General features: G+C 45.3%; 1 protein-coding gene across 1 annotated transcript in view; it reads left to right on the forward strand.

The window, feature by feature from the left end:
• LOC149290522 (uncharacterized) overlaps positions 1–22,046 on the forward strand; it is a 116,662-nt gene that overhangs the window by 88,183 nt on the left and 6,433 nt on the right. Inside the window, exon 8 of the mRNA XM_089489361.1 lies at positions 9,037–10,133. Within this exon, the coding sequence (XP_089345487.1) occupies positions 9,037–10,133 (1,097 nt within the window). The remainder of the gene's footprint in view (positions 1–9,036; positions 10,134–22,046) is intronic.

Raw genomic sequence — 22,046 nt, forward strand, 5'->3', positions numbered from 1 at the left:
TCTCTCTGGGGCTGTGATCTGTAAGCGTGGAGGCAATTCCCTTGTCAAACCAGGGGATCCTGGGAATTGTAGTTTGTTGTGACGTGTATGTGTATATATATGTGTGTGTGTTGTGTATATATATTTGTGTGTGTATATAAGAGCCTTGTCTCCCGCACGTCTGCCCTGGCTGAGCTTTTCCTGAGGGCGGAGGGGGGGGGGCGGACGACCACTCTCCTCTCTCTGATTGCCTGAAAACTCTCAGTGTGACTCCCAACAGGACTGGTTGCTGTGTAGCCTCGCTCTCAGAGTCAGGGCCACTGGTGCCAATTTCGGGGGTTTGTCCCGGAAATTGGGTTGTTTTTTTTCAGGGCTGGAGCTGAAATGTGCAAAAGTGCCTGAATCTCCACAGAATAGAGCCAGGCAGGAAATCACACGGAAAGCACTCAAAAATCCCAATTTCCGTGTGAAAGTCACAAAATTGGCAACAGTGTACCTCTGTTCAACTGAGGCTTCAGAGAAGGTTTTGGAACATTCTCCACACTCACAAACAGCACACAAAATGGCCATTGGAACACAAAATGGCCTCCAAAACACAAAATGGCCACCGGAAAACAAAATGGCTGACAGAACACAAAAAGGCTGTCTCTGCCTGAATGCTTGGCAGTTGACATTTGAGGCCTTCAGGGGAGAGAGAGACTGAGGGAAGGAGGTCCTGGAGGGAAGGGGCCTTGGGAGATATAGGGCTTTCCTGAGATATTTGGGGTTGCTTCCTAACAAAGGGGTTTCTGGACCCATAAAGGATTTGGGGCAAACTGGTTCTGAAAGGCAGTAGCAGCCTTTTCTCTTGCCAATGGGATTTACAGTGTATTTGCTTGACTGGATCTCCCAGCATCCACATGGCCAGAAAGAGGAGGGGTCCTGCCCTGCATTTCATGGGTCTCAGGCTTTGGGAACGTGTGCCTTTGGCCAGTGTCCGTGTGGCTGGGGTTCCAGAGTCCCTCCTGCCTTGTTCCATATTAACTGCAGGAGGAGCCTGTGAGGGTGGGGCAGGGGGCGGGGTCTTCCAGCTCCTTTGCCCTCATTGGCCAGACTGAAGAAGGGGAGGAGCTTCTGCCTCTCTATTTAGCTCTCTGCGCGGAAGAGTGAGTGAGGAGTAGAGAGTGAGAAGGGGTTAGAGAGAGACAAGGAGGAAGGAGAGGGACAACGCTTGGAAGTGGTAGGCTTCACTGCTGTGCTGAGGCCTCCAACTGCCAAGCGCTGAGGTGGAGGTGGCCATTCTGTGTTCCAGCAGCCATTTTGTGTTCTGGTGGCCATTTTGTGCTGCTTGTGACTGTGGGGAATAATGTTTCAGAACCTTCTCTGAGCCTCAGTTGAACAGAGGCTTCTCTTTCTCTCCTGAGGCTCCAGAGTCAGAAGGAGGCCAGGCTCCTTGGGCCAAAAGGGAGGAAGTGTGTCTCTTTGTGGGTCTTTTGTGTATATTTCCTGAGAAGGTTTTCTTATGACACAGCTCTGCTCACCTGCGTATGTCACCAGCAGGATTCTGTTCTCTGTCTCTTTGAGTGCTGCAGAGTTTCTTTCCAAGCCAATCCTAATCCTGGTCCCTTTTCTCAGGAACCTCATCTCGGACTCCTTGTACACGGCTTTGGGCCTCTGTTGCTGGAAGTGACCCAAGAGTAGGGCAACCAGGACCCCTGCCCACCTGATGGCCGACACAGAGGCCAAGCAGAGGGGGTTGGGCTCCAAGAGAAGGAGGCTGCGGAGGTACAGCAGCTCTTTGGTGAGTCCCCATCCTGGTTATTAGTCTCATGTGTTTCACTGCTGGGCCAGTTCATGAAAGCAAGTGGAGAACATACTCTCCCAGTTTGGCAGAGACAGTCCTGGTAAATCCTCTGTCACCCCACTTTTTCAGGGGCTTTCAAAAATGTCCCGGTTTTGTTCTCCTCCTCCCACTTTCCCCTTTGTCCTCAGCTCACTTCAGTTCCTACAAAATGAGTGCCAAGGATTTTGAACCCCATCAACTCAAAAGTGGGGAGAGAAGAGGAAAGAAGGGGGCAGGGACTTGTCCTTGCTAGGAGTCTGAGGCAAAAGCAAACTGCTGTGTCCTTCCCTGCTTTTGTGACCTTCCTCATAAACATCTTTGGCCATCTTGACCACCTTCTGGTGTTGTTTGTCCACATGTGTCTTTCTTTTTCCATCTGTGAAATGTTGGGGGATATGGGGGAACATCTCTGGATCTAAGCTGTGGCCCTCAAGCCCACAGTGTTCTCCAGAACTGTTTTTTAAATATGACATTTGCCTTGAAATTTGGCAACAAATGGATAAATGCACTATAATTCTTTGGTGGCTAAATGTAGTATATGTTTTGGGATAGTCAATATCTTAATCTATCCTCAGTATCCCAGCCATAGCCTATGTTATTTTGTTTTTATCTTATCTTTGGTTTATATATGATATATTGTGTATATCGAGCTAGAATAGACCCTTTCAATCAACTACTAAACGATTCTTCAACAGATAGGTAAATTCAGCTGATTCGGTGGGTCTACTCTGGTGAGGAACAGAGGCAGTTTTGCTTATGTGAAATTGCAATACTTGTGAAACTCCACTTATTCCACACATGGTTGTAAATCCTATGGGATCAATAGGTCTTCTTGCGCTAAAACTAACAGTATGATTCAGGCCCTTATCATGGTAATGAAAATCATTTCATGGTTCAGACTGAATAATAGTGAATCAAATATGATTGGATGGGTTATACTTATAAGATGTAGTGATTGTGTGCAGAGGGATTTTGCAGCACCCTTGAGACCAACTGTGTGAAAGATATTGCAGCATTGAACCTGGTCTGTGCCCCTTCCTCTGGCAACAGCCCCCTGACCCTCTCCTCTCACCCCCTCAGAGCTCAGCTGCAGTGGTAAGTGGGACGGAAATGGGTCTTCCCAGCCACAACACATTGCTATGGGCTCCATTCCTCTGGCCATGCAAGCAACTGCAATAGACCATTCCTGGGAGGAACAAGAAGGGATAGGAAATGTCTGAGACCCAGGTAGCACCCTGTCCTTTTGGACTCTCACTCTGTGGGGCTCTTGCTACTGAGATGGCCTCAGGGAAGGCAGAGCACCTGACTTCTAACCTCAATGTGTCAGGTGATGGTGGGGCTGGGGTGTCTTTTCCAGGCATTCCTCACCCTCCTCAAGGGCTGCCCCACCTTCGACCAGAGCCAGTAATGCAGCCACCATGGTTCTCCAGCTCTGGCAGAGTTTGTCCTTCAGCCCTCCCTGTTAGCTCACCATTTCCTCCAAAGGAGGCCATACTTGAAGGCCACAGACCCAGTCAGTCCCTTGGAGGGGACAGAGAGCTGGGGGGCTCTGGAAGAAAATGGAGTGGGGTGAACCCAGGAGGAAATGGATGGGAAACAGGATGATGTGAAAAGACCTTCCTATTGACACCCAGAGAATGTCAGAAACTCAGAGCTTTGCTTCCCAGATTTTATCCTACACAAACACACACACAATTGACATATCCAGCGGGAGCCATGTTGGCCATATAGCAGTAGCATCCCAAATCCACAAAACTAGGATATCGGATATATTATATGGATGTGAATATACCACATTTTAGGCTTCACGGGAGAATGATAAAGAGAAGGCCAATGGATGGGACCTGTACTATTGGAGGTTGCTACCTCCAACAAAGGTTTTAAAATATCTTTTAAATTGGGACAGCATTGGCATGTTTTACCTTATCAACACCTACAAGTTTTCCTGTGTAAAAGCATGGAGCCTGCCTGAGAAATTCAGTTTTCTCTTCCAAACAGAGGGGCTTGTAGCCTCACAAAGGATTCGAGACAAACTGGACTTCAAAGGCAGTAGCTTTTTGCTTGCTAACATTATTTAAAGTTTGTTTCCTGGGATAAATTCTGAAGTAATGAAATAATATTTGGGATGCACCATGTGCTTTCCTTCCCTTTTATTAGTCACTCTCTGGATCAGGGCTATTTTCTATTGCAGGTGACTTTTGCGGATGTGGCGATATATTTCACCGAGGATGAATGGAAACTCTTGACAAAGAAGCAGAGACTTCTGTACAGCGATGTTATGATGGCGAATTATGAGAATGTGGCCTCTGTGGGTAAGGAACTTGACTCCACTGCCCTTCCTGTGAAGACTGAGGGTCCTTTCATACTACATTGTTATGGTGTTATGTTTCTACTTTAGAATTATGGAATCATAGAGTTGGAATAGGCAACAAGGGCCATCCAGTTAAACCCCTGGCCATGCAGGAATACACATTCAAAGCACCCCCAACAGATAGTCATCCAGCCTTTGTTTAAAGATCTCCAAAGAAGGAATGCTTTAGAAATAAATCTTAATAATAATAACAATGGCTCAGTACAGATTAGAAGAAAGGGGTGGCCACAGGCTGTCCCTTTCTCCTCCGGATCATTGCCGCAGCAACCTCATGGCTGCAAAAACGATCTGCAGCCAAAAGGAGCTCAGAAATGGAACTCCTTCCTGTGATGCCACCAAGGCGCCATTTGCACCTTGGAGCGTCATGGTGATATGTCTTATGCGCCGTGCTGTTTGGACGCGTCACACAAGACACGTCATGGATGCATGCGCCGTATGGATGGCGCTGCGTCAAGATTGTGCTGCCCATAAGTATTAGGCTTTGGGAGTGCGCAGTTACTGCATGCTCCCAAACCCTAAAATCACCGCCGGCATGCCACAAAGTGCCCATTTGTACCAGGCCAATAATAACAATAATGATACTCCACCACGTTCAGAGGAAGTATATTGCACTCTCGAACAGCCCTTACTGTCAGCAAGTTCCTCCTAATCTTTAGGTGGCATCTCTTTTCCTGTGGCTTGCATCCACTGTTCCTCTCCTTTTCTCTGGAATAGGAGAAAGCAAGCTTGATCCATCAATGTGACATCTCTTCAAATAATTGAACAGGGCTATTATATCCACTCTTAACCTTCTCTTCTCCTGGATAAATATAGCCAGCTCCTAAGCCACTTCTCATAGGGCTTGATGGTTTTCAGTTCCTTCACCTTTTTGGTTGCCCTCCTTTGGATACTCTCCAGATTCTCAACATCCTTTTTGAATTGTGGTGCCAAGAACTAGACACAGGGTTATTTCAAGTGAGGCCTGACCAAAGCAGAATAGAGTGGCACTATTACTTCTCTTGATCTAGACACTATACTTTTATTGATAAAGCCTAGGATCATATTGACCTTTTTAGCTGCCTCATGTTCAACTTGTGGTCTACTATGAGTCCTAAGCTACTTTCACACGTAGTTTAATTGTCATAACAATATCCTGTGTAATCTTGGAATTTGTAGTTTGGTGAGGCACTATTGCTCTCCACTTTCTAAGGATTCTAAATATCCCATTCTAAACTGCCAATTCTAGGATTCTGTGGGAAGGAACTATGGAGATAAATGCTTTTCACCCCCAAATGCTCCTCAGCACATCCCTCAGTAGGGCGGTTTACAGACTGCCCCTTTGGGGTGGCCTGTACCTGCCCCTTTCATCAACGGATCAGGGCCTCAGCTGCCACAGCGGCAGCCCTGAGGCCCCAATCCACCTCTTTTCCAAGGCCGTGGCCTGGAAAAAGTGTCCTTGGGGCTTCAAGCCCCAAAGACACCCCAACAGCGGCGTGGAAAGGAGAAAGGGGCCACTCTGCACCTTTCTCTTTTGTATCTCTGGCGCAGCTCTCTAAAGGCTGCACCAGCGACACAAATGAACGAAGGAGCTCCAAAATGGAGTTCCTTCCTGCACCGTGGAAAGGGCGCCACAAGCGCCCTTTCATGACACCAGGACGTCATGTCCATGCCGCTCTGTTTGAATGCGGCGCAGTCGTGACATCCTAATGGGCATCACCATCTGCATGTAGAATGGGCGCCACCATTTTGTACGTACTGTGTGCGTACTAGGGTTGGGGGCGTCTGAAAAAGATGCCCCCGGGCAACCCTAGTACGTACACAGTACGTACTAGGGTGCCCTTCTGGAAAGGTCCTAAGGTTCCTGGCTTTTTTGGCCCTTCTTCCGGGCTTTTCAGGCTCAGGAGAGTCTTCTTGGGGAAAAGGCCTCCCTTGGCCCTACAATGGCTCAGAGAGAGCCCAATAGTGGCAAAATGGCCTCTGGTTCCCCAAAGGGATGCTGTGGGATACTGAGGAGAAAATAGTATTTCATTTCATCCCCAGACAATACAATGTTAGGTTGCTCCTGAGATCCCCTGTGGGCCAGTGTGACCCCCCCATCCCCAACATTAGGCCATCCCTGTCTTATAGATGCCTTAAGGCTGGCACTTGACCCTCACCAAAACTGGAGTCCAGGTCCCAGCCCCCTTGCTCTTACTTTCCCAATGACTTATTTGTATATTGATTATCCTGCCTTTCTGAACAAATGGGACTCAGAGTGTCCCTTTTGTGCATCACATGCTGTGGATGTGTGTCTGTGATAGAGAGATGGAGGGAATGGGAAAAACAGAAAGGCAGGAAAGAGATGCTGAAGGTGAAAGCTGAAGCAGTGCGGATAGGCAAGAGGGAAGGTTGGAGAGTGGAGGGAGAAAGGGAAGGGGATCAGGTCTCTGGGAGCCAGGAAAGGAAAGCAGGAGCAAAGCCAGGATTGCCTAGCTCTGTGTTGTTGTTGTTGTTGTTGTTATTATTATTAACCTTTATTTATAAAGCGCTGTAAATTTACACAGCGCTGTACATACAATCTTTTTAATTGGACGGTTCCCTGCCCTCTGTCTTACAATCTAAAAAGACATGACACAGAAGGAGAAGGGAGTGGTGGTGGCTAAGGGGCCTGTCTACTAAGATAATACATATAAAATACATAGCAATACCGGAAATGATTCAATAAAACAGACAAGAAAAGAACATCAAATAGCAAGTGACAATTATGCAATGCCTGGGAACGCTTCTCTGAACAGGATGGTCTTGAGCTCCGTTTTGAAGCTGGTTAATGAAGTGATGGCTCTTGCTCGCGGGGGAAGAAGGTTCCAGGAGTGAGGGGCAGCGAGTGAGAAGGGGCGAATCCTAGATGGGGCAGAGGAAATCCTGGGCTGGGACAGCAGGCTTGACTACCAGAACGGAGGGCCCTAGTGGGAAGGTGAGGGGAAATAAGGTGAGGTATGTGGACAGGAAAGGACCTCTGGGAAGGGTCAAGAGAGGGGCCTTGGGGATTGGGAGGCAGCCACCAACCTGACAGGTTTTAAGAACTGAACTGGTGAGAACAGGCTCAGACCCTGGTTTTCAGACATATTAAGGGCTTCCATTTAGCAATTGTGAACAATGTCTATGAAGAAAGGAAAGGCAACACAAAAATTCCTTTTTCTCTAATGTTTCTTTTTATTACCTGAGCTTGCTTAGGGTCTTTTACCTGAAATGCTGGAGTTTGGGGAAGACACCTGCAAGTGCTATGCTTTTAGGGGAATTAGATACTTAGCTCAAAGGGGAGATATAGTTTGATTGGGGCAACAGTGACCTCAGGATCCAGCAAAGCTATAGCAGGTCTGCAATCACACAGAACTCCAGAGGCATTTGAAAGGCAAAATGCACACACATGCACAGAGAGAATTAGGTAACAAAGGTGGGAGTGGTGAATAAATGTAAGCCTTTGCTAATGGTAATATGTTGCCTGGATGGATCTCAATCCCAGTTGCTGAGAATCCGGAATGGGGAGAGAAGTCAGTAGCTCCCAAGGCAAGTGGGGTTGGAGAGTGTATTGAGGTGCTTAGCCATGTAAACCGACAGAGGACCCTATCGCATGGGATAAAAAAGCCAGCTTAACTTTTCTGAACTGAATTCTGATTTGGGCTGCATCCGGGTCCTATCATATGTAAATCTCCGCTGAATCCACCAGCCAAATCCATCCTGGATTCAGTCCAAATCCCTGCAGCACTTCAGGGCCATTTTTTAATGTTGGAAGCTTCCGCTTAAAAAAGAGGGGGATGGCTGAGCATGCCTCGGACCCAGGCTACATCTGGGATGGATTTGGCCAATAGATTCAGCAGTGATTTACATAAGATTGGACCCGGACATAGCCCAAATTAAAATTCTCTTTGGGAAGGTAACCTGGCTTTCTTACCCCATGCAATAGGTTGCAGTGTGTCTGCCTGCAACTGGACTGAGGCTGAAGAACAGCCACTAGGAGCAGATATTTATGCTGTAATTGTTGCTTAGTGGCAGAAACTGAGGTTACAAAAAGGTTTAAATTGCTTTAGAATGTTTCCTGGGTGAGGAAAGAATGGTCTGAAACCAAATTTAATGCAATGAGGGCTTGGTTTAAGCTCTCCCCATTTACTGTGACTTCCTTCACTCTGTCCACCAATTCTTCTCTTAAATTAATGTGAAGAATTAAATTAAATTTAATTCAAATTATATTCTGGCCTCAAAAAGAAGAGCCCTCCCTCCGCCCCAACTGTCATCACCAGACCTGGAAGGGAGTGAAAAAGACAGGCCCAATTTCCATCAGGCCTAACTGTGAATTTTACTGTAACTCACATCACTCTGTTTTATTTTACTGTATTTTATTTATTTTTGTATTTTATTTTATTCTCTTTATTTTTATCGTTGTAACCCACCCGGATTCCTTGTGATTGGGCAGGCTATAAATAAATCATCAGCATCATTATTATTATTGGTGCAAGTACCTCAGACAAAAGGGATTAGCACACTGATTCTCAGAACCTTCTTCTGACTATTTCCTTCCAGTCCCATTCCTTAGCCATAATCCCTTCACCCTCTACAGACATAAATGGATCATGCAGCTAAATCCACTCATTTTCTCAAGGCAGGTTCTCCTACAATCTCTTCTTTGCTACCTCCTATGAGTAGGGATCCATACCTGCAAAAATGCTAAATTCAGGGCACCCACTCCAACTTTATTAATTTTATATCAAATAGGGAAGGGTTAACAGGTGGCTAAATCTTGGGGTAACACATTCCTCTCTTGATTCAGAGAGTCAGTCTTGTGTGTCATTGTTCTTTTTTTTTTTTCAGAAGAACATGTCAGTCTTGAGAGAGTCCATACATGTGAGAGGCCACATAAATGCCAGCACTGTGGGAAATGTTTTCCTTCAAAGTCAGACCTTGTGAGACATCAGAGAGTCCACACAGGAGAGAAGCCATACAAATGCCAGCATTGTGAGAAATGTTTTTCTTCAAGGTCAGACCTAGTGAAACATCAGAGAATGCACACAGGAGAGAAGCCATACAAATGCCAGCATTGTGGGAAAGGTTTTTCTCAGACATCAAGCCTCCTGATTCATCTGAGAATCCACACAGGAGAGAAGCCACACAAATGCCAGCATTGTGGGAAATGTTTTGCCTATAAGCCAGTCCTTGTCATGCATCGAAGAGTCCACACAGGAGAGAAGCCATACAAATGCCAGCATTGTGGGAAAGGTTTTCCTTTAAAGTCAAACCTAGTGACACATCTGAGACTCCACACAGGAGTGAAGCCATTCAAATGCCAGCATTGTGGGAAAGGTTTCTCTCAGAAGTCAAACCTCCTGATACATCAGAGAGTCCACACAGGAGAGAAGCCATTCAAATGCCAGCATTGTAGGAAAGGTTTTTCTCAGAAGCCCAACCTAGTGACACATCAGAGAGTCCACACAGGAGAGAAGCCACACAAATGCCAGCATTGTGGGAAAGGTTTCTCTCAGAAGTCAGACCTAGTGAAACATCAGAGAGTACACACAGGAGAGAAGCCATACAAATGCGAGCATTGTGGGAAATGTTTTTCTTTGAAGTCATACCTAGTGACACATCAGAGAGGTCACACAGGAGAGAAGCCATACAAATGCCAGCATTGTGGGAAAGGTTTCTCTCAGAAGTCAAACCTAGTGAGACATCAGAGAGTCCACACAGGAGAGAAGCCATTCAAATGCCAGCATTGTGGGAAATATTTCTCTCAGAAGTCAAGCCTAGTGATACATCAGAGAGTCCACACAGGAGAGAAGCCATACAAATGCCAGCATTGTGGGAAATGTTTCTCTCAGAAGTCAGACCTAGTGACACATCAGAGAGTCCACACAGGAGAGAAGCCATACAAATGCCAGCATTGTGGGAAATGTTTCTCTTCGAAGTCATACATAATGATACATCAGAGAGTCCATGCAGGAGAGAAACCACATAAATGCCAGCAGTGAACTAACACTGTATTTGTTAAGAAGTATTACAAGAAAAATATTTTCAGTGCATTGGTGATAAGAGAAAGCACTTGTGATTTTGTTTTTAAGGGTTGTCTGTTCATAAAGTTATTGATTTTTGTATGTTGTTGTGTTGTTGTTGTTGTTTTTATTTTTTTTATAGAATTCTAGAATAAGAAAGGACCACAGGACCCATGCAGTCCAACCCCCGACACACAGGATGACAAAGCGTGGATTTATAGGATTCTGGCTTTGTAAGGCACCACAAGTGCCATCGAGTCCAAGCCCCTGCCATACAGGAAGACGTAGCATGGTGGGTAGGTGTGTTATGTGTGAATGTGACAGAATTAGAAGATGAAGGATGAGATGAAGGATCTGGCACAGAGAAGCAAGAAAAGCTCAAACTGAATGTGCAAAAAAATAAAGACACCGTAATGCAAGGACATGAAACCGAATGTACTAAAACAAGAATGGACTGTGTATCACACAACTTGATGTAAAGAGCACCAGAACAAGAATGGAATGGGAACAAGACGTCACTCATCAGGAAAAATGATGCACATATAAAAAGCATAAAGGAATCTTCAAAACCATGGTGCTAGTGTGCCAAAATCAGCTGGAACTGGCACCCATCGCTCTTTCAGAAAACTGATGGACCTCTGGGAAGATTTGTGTGCATGAGCATTGTATGAATGTGTGCATGATTTGAGGCCTCTTGATATGTAATATATTAGAATGAATGTCCCTAATGTTAGAATAAATGTTACATACAAAGTGTTTGAACCCAGATCTGGTCTCTTATGTGTCTGATTAAAAGTTTTATAGTCCAATTCTGTATTTACTCACCACTCTAGATGTAAACAAGAACACCTAGATTGGTGACAGGTGTGTGATCTCTCATTTCACCTTCTGCACTGATCCCTGAAAGCGGAAAGAGAACTAACCAAGCAGTGGGGACACACTTCCTTTGTTAACCCAATACAATTCCACTAAAAGAGACAGGCTTTGGAGTTCTGATCCACTGCCAGCCGTAAGGTTTGGTTTAAAATATGGGGGGTTGGTCATCTCCTGCAGCCTCTGGTTCCGTTGGAGGCAGGGCCTCTTCTCCAGCATCACCTGGAACAACGGACCAGAACAATGGACAACAACAGATGGATGTGGCATGTGTGTTTGTGCATATACATCTGTATGTGTGTATGTGTGTGTATATATATATATAAATATGGAGGCATCTCTATCTAAGTGCACTCAGACTTATACTTTTAAGAGCTTACACACACACACATCTATATATATATATGGAATGTTTCAAGTCTATACATCTTGCATACGATACCCATAGATACATCTATACATACCCATTGATACCTGTCTGAACGTGTGCATGTGTACGTGTGTGTGTGTGTGTGTGTGTGTGTGTATACATATATATATATATAGAGAGAGAGGGAGAGATGCAAACACATGTACACATATATGTTGGATCATATATATATGATTTATATATTTATATATACTCTTCTACTTGCATACAATTTAAACATAAGGAAATGCATAGAGAAATATGTAAGTACATATGAATGCGCATGTATACACCCCCCAGGTTTCGACCCTTTTACAACCAGCTCAGGCTGTATCTGCACTGCAGAAATATTCCAGTTTGAAACTGTGTTAACTGTCCTGGCTCCATCCTGTGGAATCCTGGGATTTGTAGTTTCTTTGGCACCAGAGATCCAGAGCCACCCCAAAGCAAGGCTCTCCAGGGCTCTCTTGGCCCTCCTTTGCTTGCGAATACTGATTATCTCAGGGAGTCTCTATATTAGAGCATCTGGAAAACCTTTAGGTATTGTTAAGGTTGGGAAATCCTGTTTGGGGTCACTTCTGACTTTAGGGACCTTACATCCTCCATTATGGGTTTCCTGAAGGCCTCAAACTGCCGACTGTGAAGTGCTAAGGTTGAGGTGGCCATTTTGTGTTCTTGCAGCCATTTTGTGGTCCAGCGGCCATTTTGAGACTGACCATTGTGACCTCAGTCTGATGCTTCTTACCTGAAGCCTTGATAGTGTCCCATTGTGATCTCAGGCTGATGCTCCTTACCTGAAGGACTGAGACTGGCCAATTGCGATCTCAGGCTTATCCTCCTTTCCTGAAGGATTTAGATGGGACTATTGTCACTTCAGATTGGTGCTCCATACCTGAAGGAATGAGACCGGCCCATTACCTCAGGCTGATGCTCGTTGCGTGAGAGACTGAGATTGGCCCATTGTGATCTCAGACTCAAGCTCCTTGCCTTAAAGATTTAGATAGGACTATTATGAGTTAAGGCTGGTGCTCTTTACCTGAAGGATTGAGACTGGCCCATTGTGACTTCAGCCTGAAGCACCTTCTCTGAAGGATTGAGAATGGCCCATTGTGACCTAAGGCTGATGCTCCTACCCTCATGCACTGAGTCTGCCCATTTTGATTTCAGGCTGATGCACCTTGCCTGAAGTATTCAGATGGCACTATTGTGACTTCAGGTTGCTGCTCCTTACCTTAAGCACTGAGACTGTCCCATTGTAATCTCAGAATCAGAGAATTAGAGACTCATAGAGTTGGAAGAGACCACTGGGACCATTCAGTCCCCCCTGCCATGGAGGAACTCTCAATCAAAGCATAGTGAGAGATGGCCATCCAGCCCCTATTTAAAAACCTCCAAGGAAGGAGACTCCAATACACTCTGAGGAAGGAGAGTGTTCCAATGTCCCTCCTAATGTTGAGGTGGAATCTCTTTTCCTGGAGCTTGCATCCATTCCTCCGGTTCTTGTTCTCTGGAGCAGCAGAAAACAAGCTTGCTCCCTGCACAATATGGCATCCCTTCAAATATTTAAACAGGGCTGTCATGTCACCTCTTAATCTTCACTTCTCCAGGCTAAACGTCCACAGTTCCCTAAGTCGTTCCTCATAGGATATGGTTTCCAGACCCTTCACTATTTTAGTCGCCCTCCTTTGGACACACTCCAGTTTCTCAACATCCTTTTTTGAATTGTGGGGCCCAGAACTGGACACAATATTCCAGGTGGGGCCTGACCAGAGTAGAATAGAGTGGGACTATTACTTCACTTCATCTAGACACTATACTTCTATTGATGCAGGCTAAAACTGCATTTGCCTTGTTAGCTGCTGCATCACACTGTTGACTCATGTTCAACTTCTGGTCTACTTAGACTCCTAGATCCCTTTCACACGTAGTTTCATTCATCCAGGTGCCCCCCATTCTGTATCTGTGCATTTCATTTTTATGCCCTTAATGCAGTAACTTACATTTCTCTGTGTCAAATTTCATTTTGTTAGCTTTGGCTCAGTTTTCTAGTCTGTTCAGGTCATTTTGAATTTTGATCCTGTCCTCTGGGGTTTTAGTTACGCCTCCTAATTTTGTGCCATCTGCAAATTTGATATGTATGCCCCTATTTCTGTCCTCCAAGTCATTGATAAAGATGTTGAATAGCCCTGGGCCCAGGACAGAGCCCCACAGGACACCCCACTGGTCACTTCTCTCCAGGATGAAAAGGAGCCATTGTTCAATATCCTTTGGGTTTGGCCAGTCAACCAATTATAAATCCATGTAACAGTTTCCTTGTCTAGCTTGTTTCATGTTTTTGTTTTATATACTGTTTAATTTGGTTAACTATTAAGGGACATAGCTATGAGATTCTATGATATGGGGTGCACTATGAACCTTTTGATAAATGAACAGGGATTGCAATCCTATATATACATATCATCAGACATAACTCCAGAGAATGTTAGCCTTTTGGATGCCACAAGGTTCCTCTCATTCTTCAGAGCAAGAAGCAACACCTCAGCTGCCTTCTAGAAGATAAAGCAAAAAGGCTTCCAAAAGGACTGAACCCTTGGCCAAGTCACACTCTCTCAGCCTCAGAGGATGGCCATGGGAAACCCACTCTGAAGAATCCTGCCAGGAAAACCCCTTCAGAGACTCCCATAAGCTCACCATAAGACCTGGAAACAACTGGAAGGCAGACCCCAAGAACAACATTGGAAAATAGGTGCAAGCCTTGCCTTGGAGAAGTGCAATGACTGGGCTCCAGTCAATGGAGGTCTTCTTCAGGCAGTAAAGGGAGGTTTATGCAAATGCAGAATGACATCACTGCTACGGAAGGCTCTCTTGACCAATCAGAGAGCAAGATGAAGGTTCTTCTGGAAGCTTCCGTGAGAAGGAGATATAAGGCCTGAGAGACCAAGAGACAGTTGGGGGAATTGTGTCGGTTGGAGATCGAGAGAGAGAGTTAAAGAGCGGATCTTGGAAGTTAGTCTCAGAATTGGACGCTTAGGTCTATTTCTTTAATAGCTTGTATGAACTGAACATTATATACTTACAAATATTGTAACTGCAAGGTTCTTAATATCTTGTAGGACTTATATTTTAGTTATATTTTGTTATCTATAATAAATACCTCCTTGGAGTATCTACTACTCAACGCTCCTTTTACACGTATCTTGGCTCGGTTGATGCTTGGGAAGATCAGTAAAGAAGGAGAAATAAGGTTCCTTAACTGGTCTCAGTGTAGGTTAAGGGAAACCCTTTTATAATTCACTGGATGGAGGCAGCGGGATTTAAGGAAGTTAAGGGTCTGCTGGGCTAAGAGCCATAATGACTAAATGTCTAATTAACAATTTGTAATCCACTCTGATAGCCTTTTGGCTGAAGAGAGGGATATAAAAACATTATTATTATTATTATTATTATTATTATTATTATTACAGGGCCGCAGTTTGGCTACTTGGACCACCGGAGATCATCACAGTGAGTCAGTTGGAAAAGCCCATCTCACTCCAGAAAACAAAGGTACTTGAGGAGTTTGCACTCTACGTCTTTCTGTAATAGTAGCTACACAACTGATAATAGCATTTGCGACATTTAGTCTTTTAAAAGCAAATATGGCGGATTTAAATGCTGCTTTAAAACCTCTTTCCATCTGCCAGCTTTGTGCTGGTTTTGGGGGGAAATAAGAAAGTGTTGGGAGGGAGGGACTGCCAACAGAAATAGGAGATGCATTGCAGGCTATGGACAGTTTGCAGCCAAGAAAGGTCCAAAACACACGGCAGCAATAGTCCAGTTTGAGAGCGCTTTCACTGCCCTGGCCCAGTGCTAGGGAATCCTGGGTAAGGGAGTTTACTGTGGCACCAGAGCACTCTGACAGAGAAGGCTTGATGTCTCACAAAATGACATTTCCCAGAATTCCTTAGCACTGAGCCAGGGCAGTTAAAGCGGTCTCAGATTGGATTATTGCTGCAGTGTGTTTCGGACTTAGTTGACCCTTGGCAAGTCACACACTCTCAGCCTCAGAGGATGGCAATGGCAACCCCTCTCTGAAGATACCTACCAAGGAAACCCCATGATAAGGTTGCCTTAGGGTTGCCATAAGTTGGACACGACTTGAAGACATACATGAAGAACAGAAAAAAGTCTGTACTTATTTCTCAGGTTGTACATGGGAATGGGAGGCAGTGTGGTGCAATGGTTTGAGTGTTGGGTTGCAACTCTGGAGGCCAGGGTCCAGTGCCTCACTCCTCCATGAAACCAGCTGGGTGCCCTTGGGCAAGAAGCCACACTCTCTCAGCCTCAGGGAAGGCAATGCCAAACCTCCTCTGAACAACTCTTGCCAAGGAAACTCCAGGAGAGGTTCCCCAGAAGTCAGCAATGACTTGTAGCCACACCACAAAAAACTACAAAGCCTCAAGAAAGAGACAGCATGGTTCAGTGGCTGGATGAGTGGACTATGACCCTGGAGACCAGGGTTCGAATGCCCTCTTGGCCACGGAAACCCACTGAGTAACCTTAGGCATGTCACACTCTCTCAGCCTCAGAGGGAGGCAGTTGCAAAACCACTTCTGGACAAATCTTGCCAAGAAAAGCCTGAGAAGGGCTTCCCTTAGGGTCGCCATACATCAGAAACAACTTGGAGGCACACAGTGACAACAAAAGCAGTAACACCACTAACACAAGGCAGCTAGGGAGAAAAGAAGGAAGGAAGAAGGAAAGTAACAAAGAAAGAAAGAAAGAAAGAAAGAAGATAAGAAGATATGGGAGTTGTAGTCCTCGGTTCAGAGGGATTGGAGGGGCCTTACTGCATGGCAGGACCAGTGTTGCTAACAATCCTCAAAAATATTTCCTGGCATGTTTTACCAAAATCCACGGAATCCCCCCCCCCCCCCCCAAATATTACACGGAATATTCAGTCAAAATCCCTGTAACGTTCCCGTAATGTTAATAATAATAATCATCATAATAATAGGATGTATTTATATATTTATTAATATGGCGGATCTTTTGCAAATAAACATAACCCTAATTGAATAAAAATAATTGTAACTTATTTCAACTCTCAAAATTACCATTGGACCAAACAAAGAATCTTTCAGTCCTTCTAATACCTTTAAGATATTTATTTTGACATGAAGGGGTCCAGGAAGCTTTGTGCCAAATAGAAACGTTTAGTGAGACATTGAGAGCTCTGGTGCCACAATAAACTACATTTCCCAGAATTCCTTAGCACGGAGCCAGGGCAGTTAAAGCGGTCTCAAACTGGATTATTTCTGCAGTGTGTTTTGGACCTTTGTTATTATAAATGCTCAAGATCCAATCCATACTGCAGAAATAATCCAGTTTGAGACTGCTTTAACTGCCCTGGCTCAGTGCTAGGGAACCCTGGGAATTGTAGTTTTCTGAGAAAGAGCTCTGGTGCCACAATAAACTACAATTCCCATGCATCTGAGGAAGTACGCTTAAGTCTAGGAAAGCTCATGCTGGCAACTTTTCTTTCGTGTGTCTCAAAGGTGCTACACGATCTATCTCTGTATCATCATCACCATTATTATTATCATTATTAAATCCAAATGCAGCTGAAGAAGTGGACTTAAACTGGCAACACTGATGTACTGTAGACTCTTTCTCTGGGGCTGTGATCTCTAAGTGTGGAGGCAATTCCCTTGTCAAACCAGGGGATCCTGGGAATTGTAGTTTGTTGTGACATGTATGTGTATATATGTGTGTGTGTGTTGTGTGTATATATATATATGTGTGTGTGTGTGTGTATATAAGAGCCTTGTCTCCCGCACGTCTGCCCTGGCTGAGCTTTTCCTGAGGGTGGAGGGGGGGCGGACGACCACTCTCCTCTCTCTGATTGCCTGAAAACTCTCAGTGTGACTCCCAACAGGACTGGTTGCTGTGTAGCCTCGCTCTCAGAGTCAGGGCCACTGGTGCCAATTTCGGGGGTTTGTCCCGGAAATTGGGTTGTTTTTTTTCAGGGCTGGAGCTGAAATGTGCAAAAGTGCCTGAATCTCCACAGAATAGAGCCAGGCAGGAAATCACACGGAAAGCACTCAAAAATCCCAATTTCCGTGTGAAAGTCACAAAATTGGCAACAGTGTACCTCTGTTCAACTGAGGCTTCAGAGAAGGTTTTGGAACATTCTCCACACTCACAAACAGCACACAAAATGGCCATTGGAACACAAAATGGCCTCCAAAACACAAAATGGCCACCGGAAAACAAAATGGCTGACAGAACACAAAAAGGCTGTCTCTGCCTGAGTGCTTGGCAGTTGGCATTTGAGGCCTTCAGGGGAGAGAGAGACTGAGGGAAGGAGGTCCTGGAGGGAAGGGGCCTTGGGAGATACAGGGCTTTCCTGAGATATTTGGGGTTGCTTCCTAACAAAGGGGTTTCTGGACCCATAAAGGATTTGGGGCAAACTGGTTCTGAAAGGCAGTAGCAGCCTTTTCTCTTGCCAATGGGATTTACAGTGTATTTGCTTGACTGGATCTCCCAGCATCCACATGGCCAGAAAGAGGAGGGGTCCTGCCCTGCATAGGGCTGCCATTTCATGGGTCTTAGGCTCTGGGAATGTGGCCAGCGACCGTGTGGCTGGGGCTCCAGAGTCCCTCCTGCCTTGTTCCATATTAACTGCAGGAGGAGCCTGTGAGGGTGGGGCAGGGGGCGGGGCCTTCCAGCTCCTCTTCCCCCATTGGCCAGACTGAAGAAGGGGAGGAGCTTCTGCCTCTCTATTTAGCTCTCTGCGCAGAAGAGTGAGTGAGGAGTAGAGAGTGAGAAGGGATTAGAGAGAGAGAGACAAGGAGGAAGGAGAGGGACAAGGCTTGGAAGCGGTAGGCTTCACTGCTGTGCTGAGGCCTCCAACTGCCAAGCGCTGAGGTGGAGGTGGCCATTCTGTGTTCCAGCAGCCATTTTGTGTTCTGGTGGCCATTTTGTGCTGCTTGTGACTGTGGGGAATAATGTTCCAGAACCTTCTCTGAGGCCTCAGTTGAACAGAGGACTCTCTTTCTCTCCTGAGGCTCCAGAGTCAGAAGGAGGCCAGGCTCCTTGGGCCAAAAGGAAGGAAGTGTGTCTCTTTGTGGGTCTTTTCTTATACACAGCTCTGCTCCTTCTGGGGAACATGGGTTTTAAAAGGGATCAGAAATGGGAGGATAGTTTTAATACAAGCCTTATTCTTATTCTTCACAAACATTGGGCTTCTAAGAGGAGGCTAGTCTCCCCAAAAAGGCCAAAAGTGGCTCTTTTGGGAGGTTTTAAAAGTCTCCCCAGTTTCCTAATTAATAGATTTTCAGGCAAGAAGGAAGGAGGCATACCAGAATAACTCATATTACCAAGAATGAAACAAACAAACATACAAACAAACAACAACAAGAAGAATATGGATTAGACTGAAATACAAACTGCTTTTTTTTTTAAGGAAGACCATTATTAGGAGGGTAAAAACAAGACATGGGTGCTTCTACCCTTTTAAAACCGACTCAGGTTGTATCTGCACTGCAGAAATAATCTAGTTCTAAAGTGTGTTAACTCTCCTGGCTCCATCCTATGGAATCCTGGGATTTGTAGTTTGTTGTGGCATGAGAGCTCTCTGGCAGAGAAGGCTAAGTGTCCAAAGGTAAAATCCCAATATTCCATAGCGGTTAAAGCAGTGTCAATGTGCCTTATTTCTATAGTGCGGATGCAACCTTCTTGGGAAAGGGGCTGATGCTGGGGAAAAGCACTGGTGAACACTGGGATGCCCACCTCTGCATCGGCCCAAAAGAGGCTTATGTCACCTGTGTATGTCACCAGCAGGATGCTGTTCTCTGTGTCTTTGAGTGCTGCAGGGTCTCTTGCCAAGCCAATCCTAACCCTGCTCCCTTTTCTCAGGAACTTCATCTCAGTCTCCTTGTACACGGCTTTGGGGCCTCTCTTTTTGGAAGTGCCCCAAGTGCAGGACCACCAGGACCCCTGCCCACCTGATGGCCGACACAGAGGCCAAGCGGAGGGAGTTGCGCTCCAACAGAAAGGGGCTGCGGAGGTACAACAGCTCTTTGGTGAGTCCCCATCCTGGTTATTAGTGTCATGTGTTTCACTGCTGGGCCAGTTCATGAAAGCAAGTGGAGAACATACTCTCCCAATTTGGCAGAGACAGTCCTGGTAAATCCTCTGTCACCCCACTTTTTCAGGGGCTTTCAAAAATGTCCCGGTTTTGTTCTCCTCCTCCCACTCCCCTTTGTCCTCAGCTCACTTCAGTTCCTACAAAATGAGTGCCAAGGATTTTGAACCCCATCAACTCAAAAGTGGGGAGAGAAGAGGAAAGAAGGGGCAGGGACTTGACTTTGCTAGGAGTCTGAGGCAAAATCAAACTGCTGTGCCCTTCCCCGCTTTTGTGACCTTCCTCATAAACATCTTTGGCCATCTTGACCACCTTCTGGTGTTGTTTGTCCACGTGTGTCTTTCTTTTCCCATCTGTGAAATGTTGGGGGATATGGGGGAACATCTCTGGATCTAAACTGTGGCCCTCAAGCCCACAGCGTTCTCCAGAACTGTTTTTTAATTATGACATTTGCCTTGAAATTTGGCAACAAATGGAGAAATGCACTATAATTCTTTGGTGGCTAAATGTAGTATATGTTTTGGGATAGTCAATATCTTAATCTATCCTCAATATCCCAGCCATAGCCTATGTTATTTTGTTTATATCTTATCTTTGGTTTATATATTATATATTGTGTATATCGAGCTAGAATAGACCCATTCAATCAACTACTAAATGATTCTTCAACAGTTAGGTAAATTCAGCTGATTCAGTGGGTCTACTCTGGTGAGGACCAGAGGCAGTTTTGCTTATGTGAAATCACAATACTTGTGAAACTCAGCTTATTCCACACATGGTTGTAAATCCTATGGGATCAATAGGTCTTCTTGCGCTAAAACTAACAGTATGATTCAGGCCCTTATCATGGTAATGAAAATCATTTGATGGTTCAGACTAAATAATAGTGAATCAAATATGATTGGGTGGGTTATACTTATAAGATGTAGTGATTGTTTGCAGAGGGATTTTGCAGCACCCTTGAGACCAACTGTGTGAAAGATATTGCAGCATTGAACCTGGTCTGTGCCCCTTCCTCTGGCAACAGCCCCCTGACCTTCTCCTCTCACCCCCTCAGAGCTCAGCCCCAGTGGTCAGTGGGACGGAAACGGGTCTTCCCAGCCACAACACATTGCTATGGGCTACATTTCTCTGGCCATGCAAGCAACTGCACAAGACCATTCCTGAGAGGAACAAGAAGGGATAGGAAATGTCCGAGACCCAGGTAGCCCCCTGTCCTTTTGGACTCTCACTCTGTGGGGCTCTTGCTACTGAGATGGCCTCAGGGAAGGCAGAGCAACTGACTTCTAACCTCTGGTGATGGTGGGGCTGGGGTGTCTTTTCCAGGCATTCCTCACCCTCCTCTGTAACAGAAATTTCAGGAAACTTAAATTTCTAGGATTTGCAGAGCAATAGGATTGGCAAGAGGACCTAGTAATTGAAAATCCATAAGTTTATTTCCAATTGTCGACAAAGGAAAACAATGAACTCAGTGGAATTCAAGTTCCAAAAGCTGAGACCCCGAACAAGACAAAATGGCTCTTTTTATATTATTCAAGACAAAGAAGCTTCTTCAATACACCTGATTGGCTAATTACAATTTAAACATACAGAATTCTTACAATCAGAACAGAAATACATGCATACATTAAAACTGCATCATCACTCCTTACCCCCTCCTGTAGGAATTTAGTAGCTTTCCTCCTAACCTTGCTTCTGAATGTCAACTATGTGTCCTTATCTCAGTAGTTTATGTTATGTCTTTTTACTGGGGCCAGCTTCCATCCAGGTCAAGATGCACTCCTTATTCCTTTGCTCTAGTTTCTCTAAACTCCAAGCCTTTATTTCAAAAACCATCTCTCTGGCTGACAAAGGTGACTCCATCTTTCTATAGTTTTTTTTTTATTTCAACAAGGAATATTTCCACCACACCTCAAGGGCTGCCCCACCTTCGACCAGAGCCAGTAATGCAGCCACCATGGTTCTCCAGCTCTGGCAGAGTTTGTCCTTCAGCCCTCCCTGTTAGCTCACCATTTCCTCCAAAGGAGGCCATACTTGAAGGCCACAGACCCAGTCAGTCCCTTGGAGGGGACAGAGAGCTGGGGGGCTCTGGATGAAAATGGAGTGGGGTGAACCCAGGAGGAAATGGATGGGAAACAGGATGATGTGAAAAGACCTTCCTATTGACACCCAGAGAATGTCAGAAACTCAGAGCTTTGCTTCCCAGATTTTATCCTACACAAACACACACACAATTGACATATCCAGCGGGAGCCATGTTGGCCATATAGCAGTAGCTCAGTAGCATCCCAAATCCACAAAACTAGGATATCGGATATGTTATATGGATGTGAATATACCACATTTTAGGCTTCACGGGAGAATGATAAAGAGAAGGCCAATGGATGGGACCTGTACTATTGGAGGTTGCTACCTCCAACAAAGGTTTTAAAATATCTTTTAAATTGGGACAGCATTGGCATGTT

Source organism: Sceloporus occidentalis, unplaced genomic scaffold, assembly GCF_023333645.1.
Source record: "Sceloporus occidentalis isolate IW3139 unplaced genomic scaffold, rSceOcc1.0.p SCAF_39, whole genome shotgun sequence".
NCBI classification, from domain to species: domain Eukaryota; kingdom Metazoa; phylum Chordata; class Lepidosauria; order Squamata; family Phrynosomatidae; genus Sceloporus; species Sceloporus occidentalis.